The 20,858-nt window shown below is 41.3% G+C and overlaps 1 protein-coding gene across 1 annotated transcript in view; it reads left to right on the forward strand.

Moving 5' to 3' along the window:
* Positions 1-20,858, forward strand: part of Csmd1 (CUB and Sushi multiple domains 1) — a 1,175,551-nt gene that overhangs the window by 769,713 nt on the left and 384,980 nt on the right. Inside the window, exon 10 of the mRNA XM_042054928.1 lies at positions 4,255-4,376. Coding sequence (XP_041910862.1) covers positions 4,255-4,376 — 122 coding nt within the window. The remainder of the gene's footprint in view (positions 1-4,254; positions 4,377-20,858) is intronic.

The following is a 20,858-nucleotide window of genomic DNA, read 5'->3' on the forward strand; positions in this document are numbered from 1 at the left end:
ACTACCCATTCACAGGAAGGAGCGAGAGATGTCAGTGCATGAGTGGAAAGAAGTGTCCACAAGCTTCAGACTTCTGGATTTCTGAGTCAGATACCATTGTGCACAAATTCCCAGATCTTCATCTCTGCTCCTATCCAGGTACAGCTGGTCAAGTTCTTACCACCCTTCTTCCCACTCCTTTCTTCCATGGGGCCTCTGCACACTGTTCCTGCTCATCTTCAGCAAGGCTTCTCTTGCATTACCTTGACTATCCTATCCTCTCTTCTGATTCTCTCTCTTCTTCCCTGACAGTTGTTCTTCATAAGTCCTGGATTTATTTATTTCATCCCCATGGCACTGCAGATGGACACTAGACAGACATGCTAAACGAGGAGCTTATTGCTGCTGGTCTACATGTTTAGTCATTCATTAACTATTTTTATTTTTAAGACAGCTCAATAAAAACATAGACACCCTGTAGAAAATCAATCCTTAAAAAACAGTGAGATGAATTCCATGAAGTTCTGAAGCTAATTTTTAGTAATTGAGTTGAAGGGGCATGCTTCAGCACAAGTCACAGAGGCATGCAACAGGTAGTAGAGGGCTAGATTCTGTAAACTTTCCTGTCGGGGATAATGGGGTCTGGTGATTGGGAGATACTAAATCATCAGTGAGAATACAGTGAAATAGCTTCTAATATCTTTAATCATGTCTTCTCGATGTTTGAAATACTTGAATATCCCCATAGTTATCCTGATTCACAATTAAATCCATATTATATTTGTGATTAAGTGAAGTATAGCAAAGTTGAAACATAATATAAAAGCTTTATAACAAGTATTGGTGGTGTCTTTCCTTAAGACATTTTAACTAATGCTGTCAATGCCAAAATGCTTCAGATGAATTTTACTTTGGAAGTTCATGATCTTTTCTGAAAACATGTTCCTAAAATAGATATATCACCGTGAAGATTAGCATCTAGGATGGGTCTCTGCTTGCAGACAACTCTTCTGCATGACCTGTGGAGCTACCACATGCATAACCAGGGTTTGAACAGTCTCTTACCCTTTATTTTAACAGTGATGTTCATTTAAGCAGAAAATTTTTGCATTTTAAGTCATTTTTAACACGTTTATGCATGTAAAGTTGACTGATTTTTAGTTAATCGTGTCTGTAATGAGTATTCAACAGCTTCTAAGTTGCTGGATGTGGCTGTCTCATGTCAAGGACTTCAGCCTGCAGTCTTGGTGCTGAGCATGTGCCATCAAAGAAAGAGAAGCCCCAGGCTTACAGCCTGAGAAGACAAAGAAGGCTGTGGAGAAATAACAATGGAAGAACCATGAGTTCTGCAAAGGAGTGCCATTTATTCTAGGAATAGTCATGGGTTAAACCATTGTAATGTGGGTATAGACTAGAGAAGATTGCATATGTCTGCCATGGTTAGTGGAGCTTCCTGAATTCCCTACAAGCTAGTCCTTGCAGGACAAGAGACTTATATATTAGTGACCTTAGAGTTGAGTCTCCTAGAAAAACAACCAGTCTGAATATGTCATTTGGCAATTGGAATGTCATAATGTCAATGGGCAGTGGAAAGAGAGAAAACATGGATTATGAACAGGACAGATGAGTGGCCAGGAGAGCTTTGTGTGAATTTGTCTATATACTGGGAGTCCATGTGTGCTATCTGTATGATGCTGTCTAGGGTAACCCAGTGGATGTCCACGTATGTTCTCTATGTGAAGGTGTCTAGAATAATCCACTAGATGGTCATGTATGCTCTCTGCATGAAAGTGTTTCGACTAATCCTCTGAGTAGCCATGTGTGGTCTCTATTTGATGGTGTCTAGAATAAGCCACTAAGAAGCCTGGTGTAGCTGGACTTTTTCATTAGGATTATTGGCTCCCCAATAATGACATGGAGGCATTATTATGAAGGCTTGCTCTATAGCTTAGACTTGCCCCACTAACTCATAACTTATAACTTAATCTATTTCTATTCATCTACATGCTGTCACATGACTCAGGGCTTTTATCTCTCCTCCAGCTTGTCTTCCTCTCCTTGTGTCTGGCATGAGACGTCTCCTTTCTTTTTCCTGGAGCTCTTTGTCCCCGGAAGTTCCACCTCACCTCTTCCTGTCTAGCTAATCCCATCCAGCTCTTTCTTAAACCAGTCACAGTGACATATCTTTACACAGTGTAAAGGAATATTCCACAACATTTCCCCCTTTTTGACTAAATAAAAAGGAAAGGGTTTAACTCTAACATAATAAAACTATATACAATAAGAACAACTATCAGGAAAGAATTATATTCATAATATCCAGTAAATTTGCATTTGACAAATTTAAAGAAAATAGGCCAATATTAATCCTATCTTGGTGAGTCCAAAGTTTTGTAGCCAATTTACCTTCCATCATAACTCAGGAAACTGCAACTGAAACTCTCGAGTCTTCAACTCCAGCAGGGACCCCAGAAGGATATAAAATTACCTGAGTAATCAGGAAGTGCAGAGCAAGCAACTTTCAAAACCAAGAAATGATAGAGACATCTACCTGGACAGTCACCCCAAGTTTTCTCTGCACCATTAGGACATCCATCTCTGGTCTAAACCTGGTGTGTTCCTGGCCTGACAGGGTCTAAGATAAGGAAGTTCTTATCTTTGCATGTACTTTCTCATAAAAGTAGCCCTATTGTTTTTTCCCAAGCCCAGTTTAAGTTATTAATATTCAGTCCAGAACCCACACTGATATTAGATTTCCAAGTTTTGGAAAAATAAAACCTTGAGAAAGAAAAGGGCAATTGAAATACTTCTTTTTTTCACAACATGTGCCCATTTTCCTCAGTTTACTGTGTCTAGGCTTCAGTTGCTTTTTCATTTCAGTTTCAAGATGAAGAAAAAGACAATGAAGCCTTCCTTTGCTTTTGGAGGCATCGTTTCTATTTTCTTTAAGGTTTCCACAGCATAATACACTCAAGCCTCTGTCTTCATTGTGCTGTGAGACTTGGCACAGGTCTGTGAAAGAGAATCTAAGTCTTGAATGAGACGATAGCATTGCATCCGCCATCCTCATTTGAATGACACAGGGCAAAGCTGAACAGAGATGAAACTGCACATAAGTCCATCCTGTGTGAGGCGTGGCACTGCTCCCAAGTGCTGCTCTACTGAACTCCTTTATGAATCTCACTGGATAATAGACTGGATAGATGTACAGACTCTTTGTGTACCAGTGAGCACCTAGGAGATGGGGTTTTGTGTCACAGTGGCATTTGAAATTGGCAGGTTTGATATTAATCTTTCTGTGACATTGTGACCATGAGTGACAATGTCCTTGTAAATATTCTCTAACAAAATATCCTTACCCACATTGTAAATATCAGGTATGGTTCTCAAAGGCTGAGCAAAAGGCACTTGCCAACTTTCTCTGATGACCCGTTAAGGGTGAACTTCACAGAAACCGGAGAGATGGTTCCATGGTATAAAGGGACTTGCTACTTACTCTTGCAGAGGATCCAGATTCCGTTTCCACCGTTCACAACGGTTAGTTCACAACTTCCTGCATTTCCAGTTTCCAATGATTTGATACCCTCTTCTGGGCTTCTCAGGCACCTTCTCCCCTGAACTCAGATGTCTGTATCCTCACAAAGACATGCACATACAAATACATTAAAAATAAATCTTTTTAGATTATAGTTTAGGGTTTTGATAGTTCTGTGAAACTTACTTAGGCGCGCGTGTACGCGCGCGCACACACATACACACACACACAAATTTATGTAACAATTAAAGGAAAAGAGTCCATGAATTTGAAAGAGACTGGGAGAGGGCTGTGTGGCAAGGTTTGGAGGGAGGAAAGGAAAGAGATAGATAATGTAATTATCCTTTTTTAAGTCATGTTTTTCTCTCATGTGAATAATCTATATTTAAATGTAACTGTGCATTTATCCATACATAGAACATTAATGTAGATCCAGGTCAGTGTGGGAAGGGGAGAAGGGGGAGGAAAGAGAAAATGTTGCTTATTGTCTTTCATGTGTGGATCCTATGTTAAAGAACACACACATGAAAGCAGAGGGTGTGGGGGGAGTATGAAGGGGACAAGTAGGAAGCAGAAAGGGGCAAATATGAACAATTATACACATATATGAAAATGTCAGGTTGACACCCATTGTTGGATATGCTGCCTAAAAAAAGAATCTCTTACAAAACATCCCACATGGTGTCTCTTGTACGCTGATGAACTGCTGGGCAAATTCTATTGTTTCCATCTGTTTCCAGCCAGGACATGTGGATCTAACCTGCGTGGGCCGAGTGGTATCATCACCTCCCCCAACTATCCCGTGCAGTACGAAGACAATGCTCACTGCGTATGGGTCATCACGACCACTGATCCAGACAAGGTAAGACTGCTCCACCATGCAGGTACTGTCCGCAACTGTTTCCGGTTAGCAGACTGCCTGGCCAATGGCTGACCATGGCTAGTGACCATGTGCCCTCACCTATCCATAGAGTCTAGCCAGGACTCAGTACTGTGCCTTCTGGCAGGACAGGATGGGAGGTCATTCCTGATACTGGGTACCCTGTGCTGCTTCATTACGGAGCATGTTTGCCACGTCAGGCCCCGCTGCTTAGTTAACCCTTTCCTCCAGCTTGAGTCTGCTCAGTGCCCTTTGCTGGAAACTCCTCTGCTGGAGAGAGTCACAGCATTGACTTTTCAGCACGGTTGTCAAGACAAGGCTGTTACTTTTCCCTCAGTTAGCAGGTCTTTGCCTTTCCCCAGTGCTCTGTGATAATATATTAGGTCAAATGGTTCTCACATCCATGATACTTGAAGCTGTGTGTGTTCTCTGTAAATTTAGCACATGTCCTCTGCAAGGCTATGGCCACCTCTTACTCCGCAGGCGAGGGGATGGTACTCACAACTGTTCTATTGACAGTGAAATGAATGGTCTTCAATGCACTCTAAATTCACCAAAATTCAGAGCGGACAGCGAGGGTCAGATGTTGTCGAGTCATTTTTATTAAGAAACTGACAACAAAGTATTCTGGCACAAATTATGTAAAATAAACACTGTTAAAGGAACAACATTCTGGGAACATAAATTTACTGAACCTCATACTGGCAGTTTTTGAGTGGTCTGGCATTGTGTTTCTGTAGTGGCTACCTGCCCATTTCTGCACTCTCAACAAACTGGTGTTTGGCAGGTTCCAGGGCAGCATCCACACCAAGGCAAGCATAGAGAATTCCTGTGTGACAGAGCATCGTCCGTTTCCCTGGGCCTGTCCTCGGCATAGTAGACGTCAGCTCTGTACACAGAAGGCATGTGAGCTTGAGTAGACTCTGAGCATCTGAGCCTGCACTGTCACAGAGACCATAGGAACATTTTCCTTTGCTGGAGGCTATGTGAACCTAGTTACCATAGAAGCATCATCCAGCAAGAGTTGACTCAGGGATAAGCTGTTTGGGTCATCATTAAATGTCTTATTTGGGTCATCATTAAGTGTCTATCAATCCAAGTTTAGTTAAACTAGTGCTAACATGTATACCACGTTCCTGGTCTACATTTGCTTTTCCTGGTTCTCACATCCATACACTTTTGAAACATTCTGTTTTCTCTCTATCAAGCTAAGTCATTTGACCTTGAGAACTTAGGAAAGGCTTGACAGTCAGATGGAAATTTTGGGGACGAAATTGAAAACAATTGTGTTTGCATGCTTTGCGGTATACTGGATGTAGAATTGAATTAATGGCAAATATATATTACCTCTGCTGCCATGCAGTACAAGCAAAAATACATGTTTATGTCCTCTCTAAAGAGATGCCATTGCAGCCCAAAGTGTCTTATTGTGACATTTATAAAGCATAAAATGTTTTATTTTTGTAATCAAGGAGGTAGGACAACCTCTTTTCTTAGATTTGATTTTAGCAATAATATAACTAAAGGAAATGGATCAATATAAATCAAATGAATGAGTTAGTTAGTGTTTACATATTCCCTGTGGTTCAGCAAAAGGAAATATGGAAGATCACATAGAAGTAGGGAGCTCCTCATGGGAAGTGAAGTGGTAACCCTACTCAGCATGTGGTCTTCCTGCACGCTGTTGCGTATAATTCCCTTGTCTCCTGCCAACTCTATACCTGAGCCCCTTCAGTCATTATGGCTGTTCTCTGTGTCTTCCCCAGTGCTACACCATTGGCTGGAGAGAACTCTTAGGGTCCTTTCCATCTACACACAGCCTATACTATATGCATGATATTTCCATCTTCTCTCAACTGTTGAATGATACAAAAAATTCAGCATCTCTTCATTAGAAAAACATGAAATAATCTAATCACAAAAGAACCATACCTATAATTATGATTATTTGAGAACACCTGTGGTTTTAGCCCATTTTTCTCACTGTTTCTGGGGCAATGAATGGCTATAAGAAAGAGTTGGCTTTGAAGACAATCAGGATAACAAAACATGTTAGAATCTTCCTAAGGGCCTTTCCATGGAGAAAGAGAAAGTGTGCATGTACCATTTGTGCATAGGGGCCATGGAGGAACAGACTGAATGATACATAATTCTTTCACTGGGGAAGAACAAGAGTGATAAAAAGAAGGGTTCAAAAGGCACTGAAGAGTGTGTCCTATAGTTGACTCACCTGTAGACTCATGAAGATGTAGCTTCAGTTGAGAAGGGTGGAGAGAGGAGGCTGAAGGGGAACAGGTCTTAAGTCTCTTGTTCAGTATTCTCTGTCCTCCAGAGCTTTGCCATACATCTTCCCTCCAGCAGGTGCCATCAGTGACCGGAGAGAAGAAAAAATGAAAGATGACATTGAACCTGACACAGTATTTTATTTACGAGTTTTACACTTGTGCTTATCAGGGAAAATGACCCACAGCTTTCCTTTCTGTGTGTCCTAACTTGATTTTGTTGTCTGTGTGATACTGGCTCCTGAGAATGAGTTTGGGAGAATTTCTTTTCTGTTATGAAATAGCTAGAAGAACAATTGTGTCAGTTCTTCAAAAGTCTGATAAAATGTAGCAGTTAATTAATACAGTCATGGGCTTTTCTCCCATTGGAGACATTTTAATTATCACTTCAATCTCATTACCTATTGTTGATCTGTTTGTGGGCTTGTATCTTCTGTTTTGATGATAAGTCATGTGTGTCTAGGAACTTAACAGTTTCTTCTAATTTTATGGTTCATTGTAATTCAATTTATTAGAATTTTCCTTAATAATTTTCTGAATTTTAGTGCTACCTATTGTAATAGAATCTTTGAATCTCTACCTTATTTACTTGAATTTTCTCTTCTGTTTGGTTGGGTTGTCTAAAGGCTTGTCAGTTTTCTTTATCTTTGGAAAGAGCAAGCCTTTGTTCAATTGTCTCAGTGTCATTCTTTGAGTCCAAACTTCCCTTATTTCTGCTCTATTGCTGGTTTGGGATTTGGTTGGTTGTTGTTAGATGGAGAATTCACTATGATCAAGTTAGCTTCATTAGGGGAATGCATCCTATGCAAATCAATGTGTAAAAGATAAATACAGAAGTAGAGGTAAGGGTGGAAGTCAAGATGAGCTCAATAAATGCAGAATTAACTTTTGATGAAGTTCAATATCTCCTTATAATGAAAAATCTTTACAAATTAGGGATTAAATGAATACAACTTAACACAATAAAGGTTTCATAAGACAACCCCTTAGCCTATATTACACTGACTGCAGGAACTCTTAAGTATTTCCTCAATAATCGGGAATATAAGAAAGATATCTACTTTCTTCACTTTCACTTCATATAGTACCTATGTATCTGCAAGTACTGTATTTAACCTAAGTATGACAGTAAGACGCACTAAAAAGGAATGCAAATGGGAAAGGAAGAAGTGGAATTTTTGTTGGATTATGGCAGGACGTTATGACTAGAAGACCCTAAACAATACCCAGAAAGAGATTGGAAATTATAAATCAGTTTGACAAATAGCAGGATACAGATCCTCACGCAGAATCATCTACTTCCCCATAAATGACTACTGAATTCCCTGAGGAATAAGATAGCTTAAGAAGGCCATCTTGTTCTCAGAAGCCCTTGTGGTGGTTTGAATGAGAATGGCCCCCATAGGCACATATGTTTGAATGCTTGGTCCCCAGTCAGTGGAACAGTTTGGGAAGGAGTCAGAGTTATAGGCTTATTGGAGTGGGTAGGACCTCATTGGAAGACATGTCACCTGAAGTAGACTTTGATATTTAAAAGGTTCGTATAAGGGTTAGCCAGTTTCTCTCTCTATCTCTATCTCTCTCTCCTTGCAACTTGATGAGCAGATATGTACTCTCAGTGCCTGCTCCAAATGCCATGCTTGCTAGACCGTCACCACACTCCCAGTCATGATGATCACGAACTGGAACTGCAAGCCTCAATGGAATATCTTCCTCTTATAAGTTGCCTTCATCATGGTATCTCCACATAGGAATACAATAGTGGCTAAGACAGCCCCTTTGAAATTTAAATCAATAAACCTATGACTGGAGAGATGGCTCAGAAGTTAAAAACACTGGCTGTGCTTTTCCAGAAGACTCCAGTTTAACCCCCAACACTCATATGGCAGCTCACTATTGTCTGTAGCTACAGTTCCAGTAGGTCTGGTGCCTTCTAATGGGCTTCATGAGTATTGCACCCACATGGAATATAATCATGCATACAAGCAAAACACCCATACACACAAAATGAAAATAAACACATCTCAATAAAAGAATAAATCTAACAATGAGGGTAAAAGATCCATAAATAAAATTCATTAAACTGCAAAAATCAAAACTGAGAACCATTTTTTTCAGTAGGAGGACTCTCGTTACAATGATTGAAAGGACTAGTGTTAAAAATGACCAAATGATGAAATGCAATATATAGATTGAATGATATTCTCAGAATAATATAAATTATGCTCTTCACATAATGAGTAAAACCTACTAAATATCAGTGCAGATGCATGAGACTCTGAATAGCTAAAGAACTCTGAGCAAGAGAGATATTCTGAGGCATCCTGACCACCAACTTCAGCACGTGTAACATACATACAGCTATGGTAACCAAAACATCATGGATTGGGCACAAAACAGACCAACAGAATAGAAATCTCAGAAGTTACATGGGGATAATCACCTGATTCTTGACAACATAACCCCAAACACTGGAGGATTAATGATTTCTGGGTCATATGGTACATGGAAAGCCTCACCATTCACACGCATCACACATGGAAATCCATTAAAAAGCCTCTCTTGGCCACCACATGAAGAAATAAACTGTGCTGATCACAAACCTAATGCAGACCCAGACTCTCAGAAACTCGCTGGGGAAGCATGGGAAGCATATCAGGGCATTGCCCCAGGTGATGGCTGTTGAACTGGACTTGGGGTTTAGGAAACAACACCAAGAATTAAGTGTAAGTTTTTCCTGTTTAAAAAAAAAAAAAGCCTTCTGTAAATCAAAGAAAATGGAAATCATAAAGAGACAGCCCACAGAATGGAATAAAACATGTACCAAATAGTCACCTGGCAAAGGATTAAGACCACAAATATATGAAGAACGTAGACAATATTATAACAAAGTCATGAGCAATTTGATCATATATACTGAATGAACACTTTGAAAATGAAAAACACAATAGCCAGTAATTATATGTAGAAACTTTCCAGTCTTTAGTTATTGGAGAAATTCAACACATAGCTTTATGAGATCTTTTCTTACACCACTCAGTCATCAAAGCAACCCACAGCAGCAAATGCTGGTGAGGATGAAATGGAAGAGGAAATTGAGAGCTTGATGGGAAATCTAGCAGGAGTGTGGCTCCACAGTGCCTTGACTGAAGAATAACCCCCTTTATCGGGAAGGTGACATCCTCTTTGACAGAGGACACAGACTTCGGATGGATGAACGTGGTCCAGCGTGGGAGCAAGAGGGCATGGTTTAAACTGGCAAGATCAGGCCTATTAATAGGAGCAATCAATAGGTGGATACACTGCAAGTCCCGTGCTTGGTGGGCATCACATCCTGATGGAATTCCCATGCAGGAAAAGGAACCTTATATTACATGGAAATGTGGATTTGTTAAGCCACTCTGGAAATCAGTGTGGAGGTTCCTTAAATAACCACAATTAGTGCTACTACATGATATTGCTGTTCAAGCCTGGATATTGAATATGCCCAAAGGAATTACAATTTGCATACGGTAGAGATGGTGGCACACCCATGTTCTTCTTGACACTGGTCACAACCGCCAAGCTGTGGAAACACAGTAGCTGTCCATCAACCAAAGAATAGATGAAGTAAGTGTGCCATATGCACACAACAGAGTATTACTCCAACATAAAGAGAAAATACTAGCATCTTGATAAAAGATTTGGTGAAACGAGAGGTTATATGAAACAAATGAGAGAGACTCAAAAGATAAATACCCCATGTTTTCTGCCAGGTAAATCTAGAAAAAAAAACAGCAATGACCCTAAAGCATAGAAGATGGAGAAAACGGGTGGATAGGGGTAAAGTGTATGCTATTATGGAATCATCAAAAGGAAACTCATCATTTTGTATAGTTAATATACATTGATGTTTAAAATGATAACTTTGTATACCTTACATGTACGAACCTTTGTCCTTATTTCTGTAGTGTATCTTGACACAGGAGATGGCTCGTTGCATGAGAGTGTACACTCTACAAACATGAGAATCTGAATTTGAATTCCCAACATCTACAAAGAAAGCAAGGCGTGGCTTCATGGATGATGCATAACTTCAGCATCAAGGGATAAAGGAAGGTGGTTACCAAGAGTTTGCTGCTCAGCCAGCATGCCTGAAACAGGCTGCTTTCTAGTGAGACCCTTTTTCAAAACAACGGAGTGAGGAAGGGTATCTGAAGTCCTGTTGTGTTTGCACACATCACACTCATGTATATTTTCTACATATCTGTATATGCACATGCAAGAAATGCCCTCAGTTTTTTTTTTATCAGATCACTCCACTTAGGAACAATAGAAAGTGTTCTTCCTCGTGAGCTGCACTAGGCTCTTTCTTTTGTGCCACCGACCAGCTCCCAAATCACGACACCGAGACTGTTGAATGCTTGGCTTAGCTTAGGTTTGTTTCTGGTTAGCTCTTTTAACTTATCTTAACCTGTTTCTCTTTATCTATCTTTTGCCTCAGGACTTTTTAACTTTTCTTTCTATATAACTTATTTTCACTGCTTACTGTGTCTGAATGGCTGGCAGCTGCTTGGCTTTTGCCCCTGGCAGGTCCCCCATTCTCTCCTCCTTCCTCTCAAGCCTAGATTTCTTCTCCTATTTATTCTCTCTGCCTGCCAGCCACCCCCACATCTATTCTCTGTCTAACTATTGGCCATTAATCATTTTATTAGACCAATCAGGTGCCTTAGGCAGGCAAGGTGAAACAAACACATCTTTACATTATTAAACACACATCCTTACACCACTAAACAAATGCAGCATAAACAAATGTAACACACTTTTGCAGAGTTAAAGTACTATTCCACAGCATAAACCAATGTAACACATCTTTACACACTTAAGATAATATACCACAAGAATGAACCAATGAGACTTGTGGTCTTATAAGTCAGTTTTTTTTCATGGGCTAAGATGCATCTTCAGCACAGGGGCAGTGTGATAACTGTTGTATATCTGAGTTGGTAAGTCTGGTGAGGAGCAACGACAGCATGCTCAAGATTTTCCTTCACTGCAGGAACCAAAATTAAGGATAATTATCCAAAGAGCAAAATAGAGTCCAAGTGGGCTTTTATCAAAATCTTGACTTCTCTCTCAAAGGTAACCAAAAAAGGTGAATTTTGTCTCACATATAAGGAATGAGCCTACAATAAATAGTTTATAGAGTTTTGAAAAGCTCAGTCCTTGTCTGAGGAGTGCCCAGATATGGAGGAAAACACCTCATGGTATCTCCAGGGACTTCCTTCCAACTTTCTATAGGATTCCTTCAAATCCAAACTGCATACAGATGATGATAAACAATTCTCTATATTCACTATGAACCTGTGCCTAGCTGGGTTAGTTGTCCTGTCCCCACATACAAAGATTAGTGAAGGTCCTAATTAAAAGACTGTGTAAAGGTCCTATGGTCTACACCCTCTGCTTGAATTTAATTTGGGAATTAAATTCAGTCTGTGTTGTACAGAAGAACAGAGAAGAAGTCATTTGTTTTGTCTGGTGGCCTGCTGTTCTCCATTCTGTTATCTCGTGGAAGAATGTGGGAGGAAAATGAAATTGGTTCTCCCAGACATTGACAGAATGTTCCAGAGGTATAGGTTGCACATGAGTCAATTAAGATAAAATCTTGGAGGGGTGGGGTTAAGAGCACTGACTGCTCTTCCAGGGGTCCTGAGTTCAATTCCCTGCAACCACATGGTGGCTCACAACCATCTGTAATGAGATCTGGTGCCCTCTTCTGGTGTGCAGTTATACAGGCAGGCAGAACACTGTAAATACTAAATAAATATAAATAAAACATAAAATCATGGGAGAAACAATTTATGCAGCAAAAGTGCCAAGGCAGGATGAATATAAATTTTATTCTACAGCATGGTAACACATGCATAAGGTACAGTATCTCTCTCTAGACATAGGCAGATTAACTCAGCAGACTTCAGTTACAAGCAATCAAGTCCGTTGTAGAAAAGGGGATTTTTTTTTTCAACCTAGACTTTGAACTCATGCTTTCTAAAATGTGCCTAGGCATTTCTCATGCGGCCCCATTGAGTCAGTGGCCAGAGACCAGCCTTACTTGGGAAACGGAGGAAGAAATGCTGGAAGGCCAAGATGGGTGACCTGAGGGCCACGCTCTGTGTTTCACAAGCAGACTAACAAAAACCAGGTTTCAAGATTCAGAAGATGATTTGATTTATAGTCTGCTTAACATGTGACTAAGTTCCTTTATCTCCCTTAGCTGAGCTCATGAGGCGTGTTCTTAGACATCTTGAAGATGAGTCTTAAACTTGTTTAAACCATGAAATGTAGATATCATGGATTTATCTGCCTGAGGTTCAAATATTTCTCCTATTCATGAAATTTGGTTTTTCTTTATTGGCTTTGTGTGCTGTTACATAGATTTTGTGAATATTGTATATAAGTTTTGTTGTGCAGAGCCCTCAGTAATTAACAAGATAAATATCCTGAATCACACACTGCAGAATATGTTTTGGTCTGTACCACTTATTTTGTAGAAATTTTGAGAGAAGAAGTAAAGTATCCTAGGTTGATACACTCACACACACCAGCACTCTCAGAATGCTACTTCCGCACCTGAAGGCATCTCAATTAAGCAGAATTAGCATCCAAATTAAGCACCAGTCATTGCCATTAAGTATAATTAGACTTAATTTGATTCCTTGGGAGACATTCCAAATAAGTGGGTTTCCCAATAAAGTGTGTGGTTGATGAAGGTATATTATGAATTGAGAGAGAGAGACAGAGAGAGAGAGAGATCCAAGTCAGTGACTCATGAGGAGATTGAGGATTGTATAGAGAACTGTTTGTGAAAAGAGTCTGACTGGCCTGGACTGTCTGCCCTGGTCAGGTTGCTTTCAAAACTAAGATGCACCAGACTAATCTCCAGTGTCTACTGGAGATTCCAGTGTTTAGATTCTAGCTCACTCTCCGTGATGCATTTTCTCCCCTGGCCTTTATTCTTGCCTGGCTGTTGTAGAACCAAGTACCTCATGTCTGTTTCTACTAAGCGGTTACATAAAGTCACTGGTACAAGAGAATGAGTGTAGGGAGTTTACAGCCTCCCTCAGGAAGGAGCAGCACATACAATGTATTATAATGTCAACTTCAAAGGAAGGCTAGAGAACACCCGTTAATAGATGAAACTATTAGGAGTACTTATTAGATACCATGCTCCATGCGGAAAAGTATAAAGCATAAAAATCTCTCAAGAAAATTTAATTAAGCACAGAAGGAGACTTATAACAACTCAATTACCAGTGCTCCTGCTGGGGTGCCATCACTGAAAGTCAATAAAACTAATGAGCTGGTAAACATGGAAACATATTTCTTCACATAGACCCAGTCAAGAGTCCTACAAGGTGCAGGTGAAACTCTTGAGGGGGCTGCAATCAGTTCCTGAGAAATCAATGCGCACGCCTCTGCCATACATTGTAGGGATTAAAGGGAACTGGTCTCAACGTTCGTGGCTAGAATCCCTCTGAGAAGAGACTGTCTCAGAAGAGCGGAGTCCTGGGGAGTCCTTTTATTTGCACGTGTTTCTGTATATTGTTTAATTCTGCAGATAGTTTGGTTTAGGTCTGGGCACCTGTGATTCTAGCCCTTAGGGACTGAGGCAGGAGGACCACAGTCTTGAAGCTTTCCTGTAATGTACAGCATGATCCTGTCTCAATGAAGTAAAATCAAGTTTTTGTTGATGAGTTTGGTTTGGTTTGGTTAGCTTTGGCTTGATCTTTGTCTTAAAACTTAGTCTTATCTCTTAGAATTTAGCAAACTAGATAATTCCGTCAATTTTGTATGTGTTAAAAGCTGGCTTCCCAGTTCATAGGTGACTTTCTTGCTATGTCTTTGTCTTCATGTTGTAGAAGAGGCTGGGCCTTTTCTACGGGGATACTAATTCTATTTATGAGGGCTCGTGCCATGACTTAATCACTTCTCAAAGACCCTACCTCCTAGTGCCATTAAATGGTGTGATGAGATTTCAACATATGAATTTGAGGGGAAATTATTATAAAAATGTAGTTTATAACATTTGGCATTTTTGCACACAATCAGATAAAAGTCAAATTCCTGAATTTTATTTGTTTCTTAATGTGACCCAACAGCTGGTACTTCTTAGGGGCCCTTGATGATGCAAAGCATGCTATTAAATGACCTTTTTAATCACATCAATGTCTAAAACCAACTTTAATTTCCATTCTCGAGGAGAGTGTTTGGAAATACTGAGGGCCATAAACGCCACTGAGTACTTGACCGCCACAAGTACCCAGTACACATTGTAAATGTTTGTATCCCACGAGAGTGGTAGAGGACGGGACACCATAATTTGAAGAGGGGACGGTATTTTTCTAAGGTAGGAGCCTAGCTGTCTCCAAGTCACATCCTACACATCTGGATATTATGTAGACCATAAAATTGACTAGAATATTTCTGTAATATGTTTCCAGATGAGCAAATCATTATTTTCATAAAATATGGACTACATGTCACATTGAAAATACACTTGCCAGTTGGAAACACAGTAGTGATTGACATTCTATTTAATGTTGGTCTCTTCATACTGCAAAGCTCTCTACTTTTGATAGAACCTGGGATTTTGGAGTTCCCACCAACACACAGATTTACAAGGTGGACGATGGAGGGAATTCTGTTTGGTGGGTATGGGTTCTGCTAAGCACAGCAAGTCCTTGGGACATGTCAAAGAAGCCTCTGACATGCCTCATTAATGAACCAGTGATTGTTTTTTGTGGCTTTCCCTGTTGAATAGTGAAGCGACTCATGGCTGGCAGCTAAGCTCAGAACCCCTTTACAGGAAGCGGAAAGGAGGCAGAACTGTATTTTTATACTGCTGATGCCATTCTGAGATCAGATGCTGAACACTGAGGTGGAACTGAGAAGCTGGCTGCTAGAGAAGCCACCCAGTGTGAACTCACGATTTCCCTTGAAAGACTCTCAAGTTAGAGAAATGAAATTATTGTGATTTCTGACAGAAGACGCACAGGGCACCAGTTCCACAGATCTGCAGTAGCTGTGAAGTCGCTAAAATATTTGTGTCATTGCTATTTGCAACAGGATTTCTTTTCTGGTATATAGGAGGGAAGAGTTCTTTGTTTTGATAGACAGCTTTTGCTAAAGAATAGAACCAACTATGGAATCACATCTACCTCCTAACATAACAAAGGTGTTATTTAAAAAAGAAAAAAAAAAAGAAACGTCTTTGTTTGTGAATCTAGTTAGAAATTTGATGCAGAATCATTCCTGGGTCCTGTGCTACCAGGAGTCATCGACACTTCTGAGCAGTACGTGAAGGTATAAAATGCAGGTGGAAATCTCGAGTATTGCTTTCTTGCTAGCTGTATCTATGTATTAAGGGTTGTGTCCTTGCCTGGGGTTAAACTGAAGTGCTAACATTCTCGCATTTGACATCAGACGAACGACATCCATTCAAATGTTTGCTTTACACAAGCTGTCAGAATGCCACGTGTGGCTACGTGGAGAGCCTCATACTATGTGATTCCGTGGTCAGCTTTAAGGATTTCCTGGAGAAGCATTAGATAACTACAGTTGTGTCCAAAAGCTGTAACCACACTGTTGGGGTTTGAATGTCTCCCAAAAGTTCAGGTGTTGAAGGCTTTACTCTGAAAGCCAAGTTCAGAGGTTATACATCAGTGATGGGTGACGAGGATACTGACCTAGTCAACGAATTCCTTGGATGATGGACTGTTGGAAAGTGGTGGGAAATGGGAAGGAAGACTTGGTTGGAAGAAGCAGCTCTCTGGGGCTGTACCTTTGAAGCATAGACATTGTTCATGGCCTCTACCTCTCTTTTTTTCCTCTGCTTCCTGTCTGCTATGAGATGAACGGCCCCCTAGTCCACATGCTGCTGTACTGGGAGAGTCAGATGATTGTGTATACAAACCATTAATCAAAACTGAGTTTTCTCCTGGTAGGTTGTCTGTGTCAGCCTTCTGCCACAGCATAGACCCACAACCATGCACACTACCACATTTGTATTATGTGTATGTCTTGGTCTAGATGGCTGTGTACCTATGTGAATGGGAAGGGAGAGAAATGTGGAAGTATGCTTACTATGAATTTAAAAAATAGAAAACCCTCACGTTTCAATTAAAAGCTATCATACAAAGTGAGTAAACACATACCTGCGGATTTTACATTTATATGCAAAACAAGTTTGCCTTGTGGTAAAATTAAGTAAAATAAGCTACAATTACATATGAATCCTTAGCAAACTCGATCTCTGGTGTGTTCTAACAGATGAGGGATTTTAAGTGGAGGCTCATTGCATGGGAGTCAAACGAGAGATAACTCTACTCTCTCCCGGCCCCCTTTGACACTGATCCTTGGAGGCATTTGGCTGAAAGTCCCAGATTACTGGGGCTCTGCTCATCAGATACTGCACAGATATGTCCTGGTTAATTCAAGAGGAGAAAGCAAAGCCCATGCAGTCAGAGCAATGGGTGTTGCATCAAGCCAGCGTGTCCTTCTAGCTCTCTATTCTCAGCCTCTTCCTGGACCCTCATGTGTGGCAGTGTTCAGAACCTGACTTGTTCCTTGCTTTTGCGGCTTTCTTTCTACCCTTGTGCTTGGTTCCTGGCTGGGGTTTTGCTTAATAATCAATATGCTTGCCGAGGCTCATTTCTTCAGGTCCAATGCCCCACCATTGACTGCCATAACCAGTAGTGTTCCTCTTCCTATAAACCTGTCTCAGCCACTCATCACTGAGATGCATGCGTCTGAGGATATTTGAGAGGTCCTGTTTGTCTTATTGTTCTCACTGCCTGGTTGTGGGCATCTTCCGTGCACATCTCCTGAAGGTGTCACCTCTGCTGGTGGTCTGTCTTCTGGTATGTACAGTGCTACCAACCCCCCCACCCCCGCAACTGTTTAAGGTCGCCTCACGAATGGTGTGCCCATATCTTCACATTCTGGAACTGATGTCCTAATAGTGTAGACACATTCAGATTTTAAAACACAATTAATATAGACAATTTAACAAGCTTAAAAAAAAGGACCAAGGCCACCATGTTCCATTGCCTTCTTCTGGCTTGTCAGGTGGCCTTTGGACTGAACAGATTGTAGATGTGCTTGTGTGATTGACACTTGTGGTTTTCGTCAGAGTGCCAAAGACAGGACTCAGTATCTGCTCCTGCAAGCGTTGAATTCTTGTGTCTACTTTGCCTTTCTACTCATGTTAACCCAGCCTGCATCACACAGCCTGCTGCCTACCCCCCTACCTTCAGGCTCTTGCCACACGCCACCTTTCTAAACCCAGGGGTAGCCGTCATAAGCGTCTGTCAGTGTGTCTATAACCATTTTTCTCCCTTCTCACCCGCCCTTCCACTAGTCTGCAAGTGCCGTGGGTGTTTCTACTGCTTTCCTGTATTTACCTTGAGTCGTGTTTGCTTTTCCTTTATGGATAGTGTACGGCTAGACCCGGGGCTCATTCCTGCCACAGGCTGTTGCTCACAGGGCACTTCCATCTATTCTGCGGATCTTTAGCTCACTCTACACATACGGATGCATGGGGGTTGACCCGGCTTGGCTTTACATTTCCCTGTCCACCAGCATGGCGATGCCGAATGCCCTGTGCTGCACAGCATTTTATCATTTCTGTCACTCAGGATCATCAGAGCCATTTCCAGAGATGAAGGATGAAATTGAGGCGTGTGGTGGGACTGCACCTCCCTCCTGACAATTGATGAGGCGGGGGACACAGAGCCACAGTCCTGTGCCACCTTTCTGTGGTGTAGCAACACAGAACTCAGAGAAGGCCCCCATCAAGGGGACAGCTTGTCACAGACTGTCCATGGGCTATTATACACATTGTGCTATTCATGTGCCGTCAGTGGCAAATGATTTCCAGAGGATGCTAGCTTTGGCAAAATTGAAGCCACTCAAAGGCAAATCACAGCCATTTGACAAGCAATGGGGCTGATTACTTTAAAGGGCTATTGGAGTCTCAACGAGGGTACAGCTTTTGTTGAAAAAAGAAAAGTCAGATTCTATGAAAAGGCTCACGAAGCAAGTTATTTAGTAGCAGAATTTATTGAGCGAAGAAAAGCAAACTCAAACAGTTGGTGCACACTTAATAACACAGTGTATGCAATTGCAGGATAAGAGGCAGCTGAGTGTCAGGAAGAACCTGGGTAAAGACATAATAATTCCCTCTTCAAAAGGAAAATAAATCTGTTTTAATTTTTATTGCAAAGGAGAGCTTATTTGCTATTGTGCGTCGTTTGTCCACATACTGCAGAGCAGTAGCACCATCCCAGCTCTGAGATCTGTCCCCTCCACCCTGTCTCATATGAGACACAGGGAATGCACAGAGCCAAATGTCCTGAGTCATGGGCATCAGCGATCTCTGGACAGAAGAGCTGACTCATCACTACCACTGTTAGCATCGAGGCAGGTCGATGCCCCAAAGGCAATGGCCACTCATTTTCATATCACAGCCTCTCCCAAACTGCTAGCTTCCTCCTTAGGAACCCCAGCTTACGGGATGTAAGCACCGAGTCTGCCCAACTGAGACTAATTATTATGGCAGTAAATTAGATGGGGATAAAGCATCAGGTAGTGCTCATGCCAAAGGGATTTGGTAGGAGTGATTAACAGAACACTGCACATCCCAGACCAGGGTGAGGAGATGAGAGAGAGAGAGAGAGAGAGAGAGAGAGAGAGAGAGAGAGAGAGAGCCCACAGACCCGTCTGCTTGAGCACGTTGTAATAACCAAGAACTAGACATAATGAAGTAATTTTAGGTTCTAGAAGAATGCTGCTTTCCATAGACTTCCCCACCCCTGTCCTGAGGCTGAGTGCCCCTTGAGGGCACTAGGAAACAGTTCCTGCTCTTTCCAGATTGCATCTCTGCCCCCTTGGCACCGCTGTGAAGGGCATCCACTCCCCTATACTATCCCTGTGTGCTGAGCCCCTCAATACAAATGAAACTGCTACCATCCCTCTATATCACTTTCTATTTAGTAAATAGTGAAATTGATTTTTAAAATAAATGATATAACTGCATTGCCACTTCTGCTATGACATTTCATTAGAATATTGTTAAAGGGGAGGTTTGTATATTCTGGTAAATTCATAAATCATGAGACTATTTCTACTTGATGGAAATGATTTGTGGCCAAATGTAGATTTTTATTTGTAAAAAAATATATTAACTATTGCCATCTTCTTTGACAGAGTAGGGCATTAAAGAACAAGAGAGACTTTGAAAATCAATAAGGTGGCCTTTTTCTTTTAAGTAAAGCTTAATTGTGAAAACAAACACGTATGCTTGCATACTATTAAGCAAACAGACAATGTACCCCGCCCCTCCTGTGTCAGCCTTCGAATCTGTATTATAACAGTCAGAGCAAACAGAATCTGCTTCCTCCTGCATGGGTTTTATCCAATGTCAGTATTTTCAGGTGACAGTTTATTTTGGAATTAACTTTATTCTAACCTGCTGAATTCCATGAAGGAAAAAAATGCAAACAAACTGAAGAACAAGAAGACACATTAGAGGGGAATGTGCCGTGGCTCAGATGAAGTATGAGTCACTAAGTCTCGGAGCATCTGTATTTACATTTAGCCATTGCTTCCTAGACTGGCACATCTTAGATTATCAGACTTCAGCCATTTCCTTTTTGCAACCATTTATTTCTGATTAGAAAGTGGACTCCGGCCCTGGCCTCCCTTGAGCGCAGCTGGGTGAAGTCTTTGCCCCCAACATAGTCACCCTGGGCAGCTATGTCAAGCCCCCATGCTATATCGGAAGGACCATGCTCAGCACCTGTCCCTGGACCGTACATGGCTCTTGGTATGCTTCTCTTTAGGAAACGCCTCCCTGGGGAATGGCTTCCTGGTTGTTCTGACTGTGTTGGCTCTCTCGCCCTCAGAGTGAACACAGGATTACTTGAGGCTGCCTTCATCCCCATGTTCTCCCCCTGCTCTTCCTTTGGTCTGGCAGTTCAGGACACAGTTGCAGACTGAACGTTTTTCAGAATTTCTTTCTGGAGACTTCTCTAAAGACCAGAATGTGAAGTTAATTGTGTACTTGGCTTCTACATGTAAATGCCTCCTGTGGTCTCAGATGGGACATGTCTGATACAGACTGAGTTTACCCCCATGACCTGTC

Source organism: Arvicola amphibius, chromosome 4 (assembly GCF_903992535.2).
Source record: "Arvicola amphibius chromosome 4, mArvAmp1.2, whole genome shotgun sequence".
Taxonomy (NCBI): Eukaryota; Metazoa; Chordata; class Mammalia; order Rodentia; family Cricetidae; genus Arvicola; species Arvicola amphibius.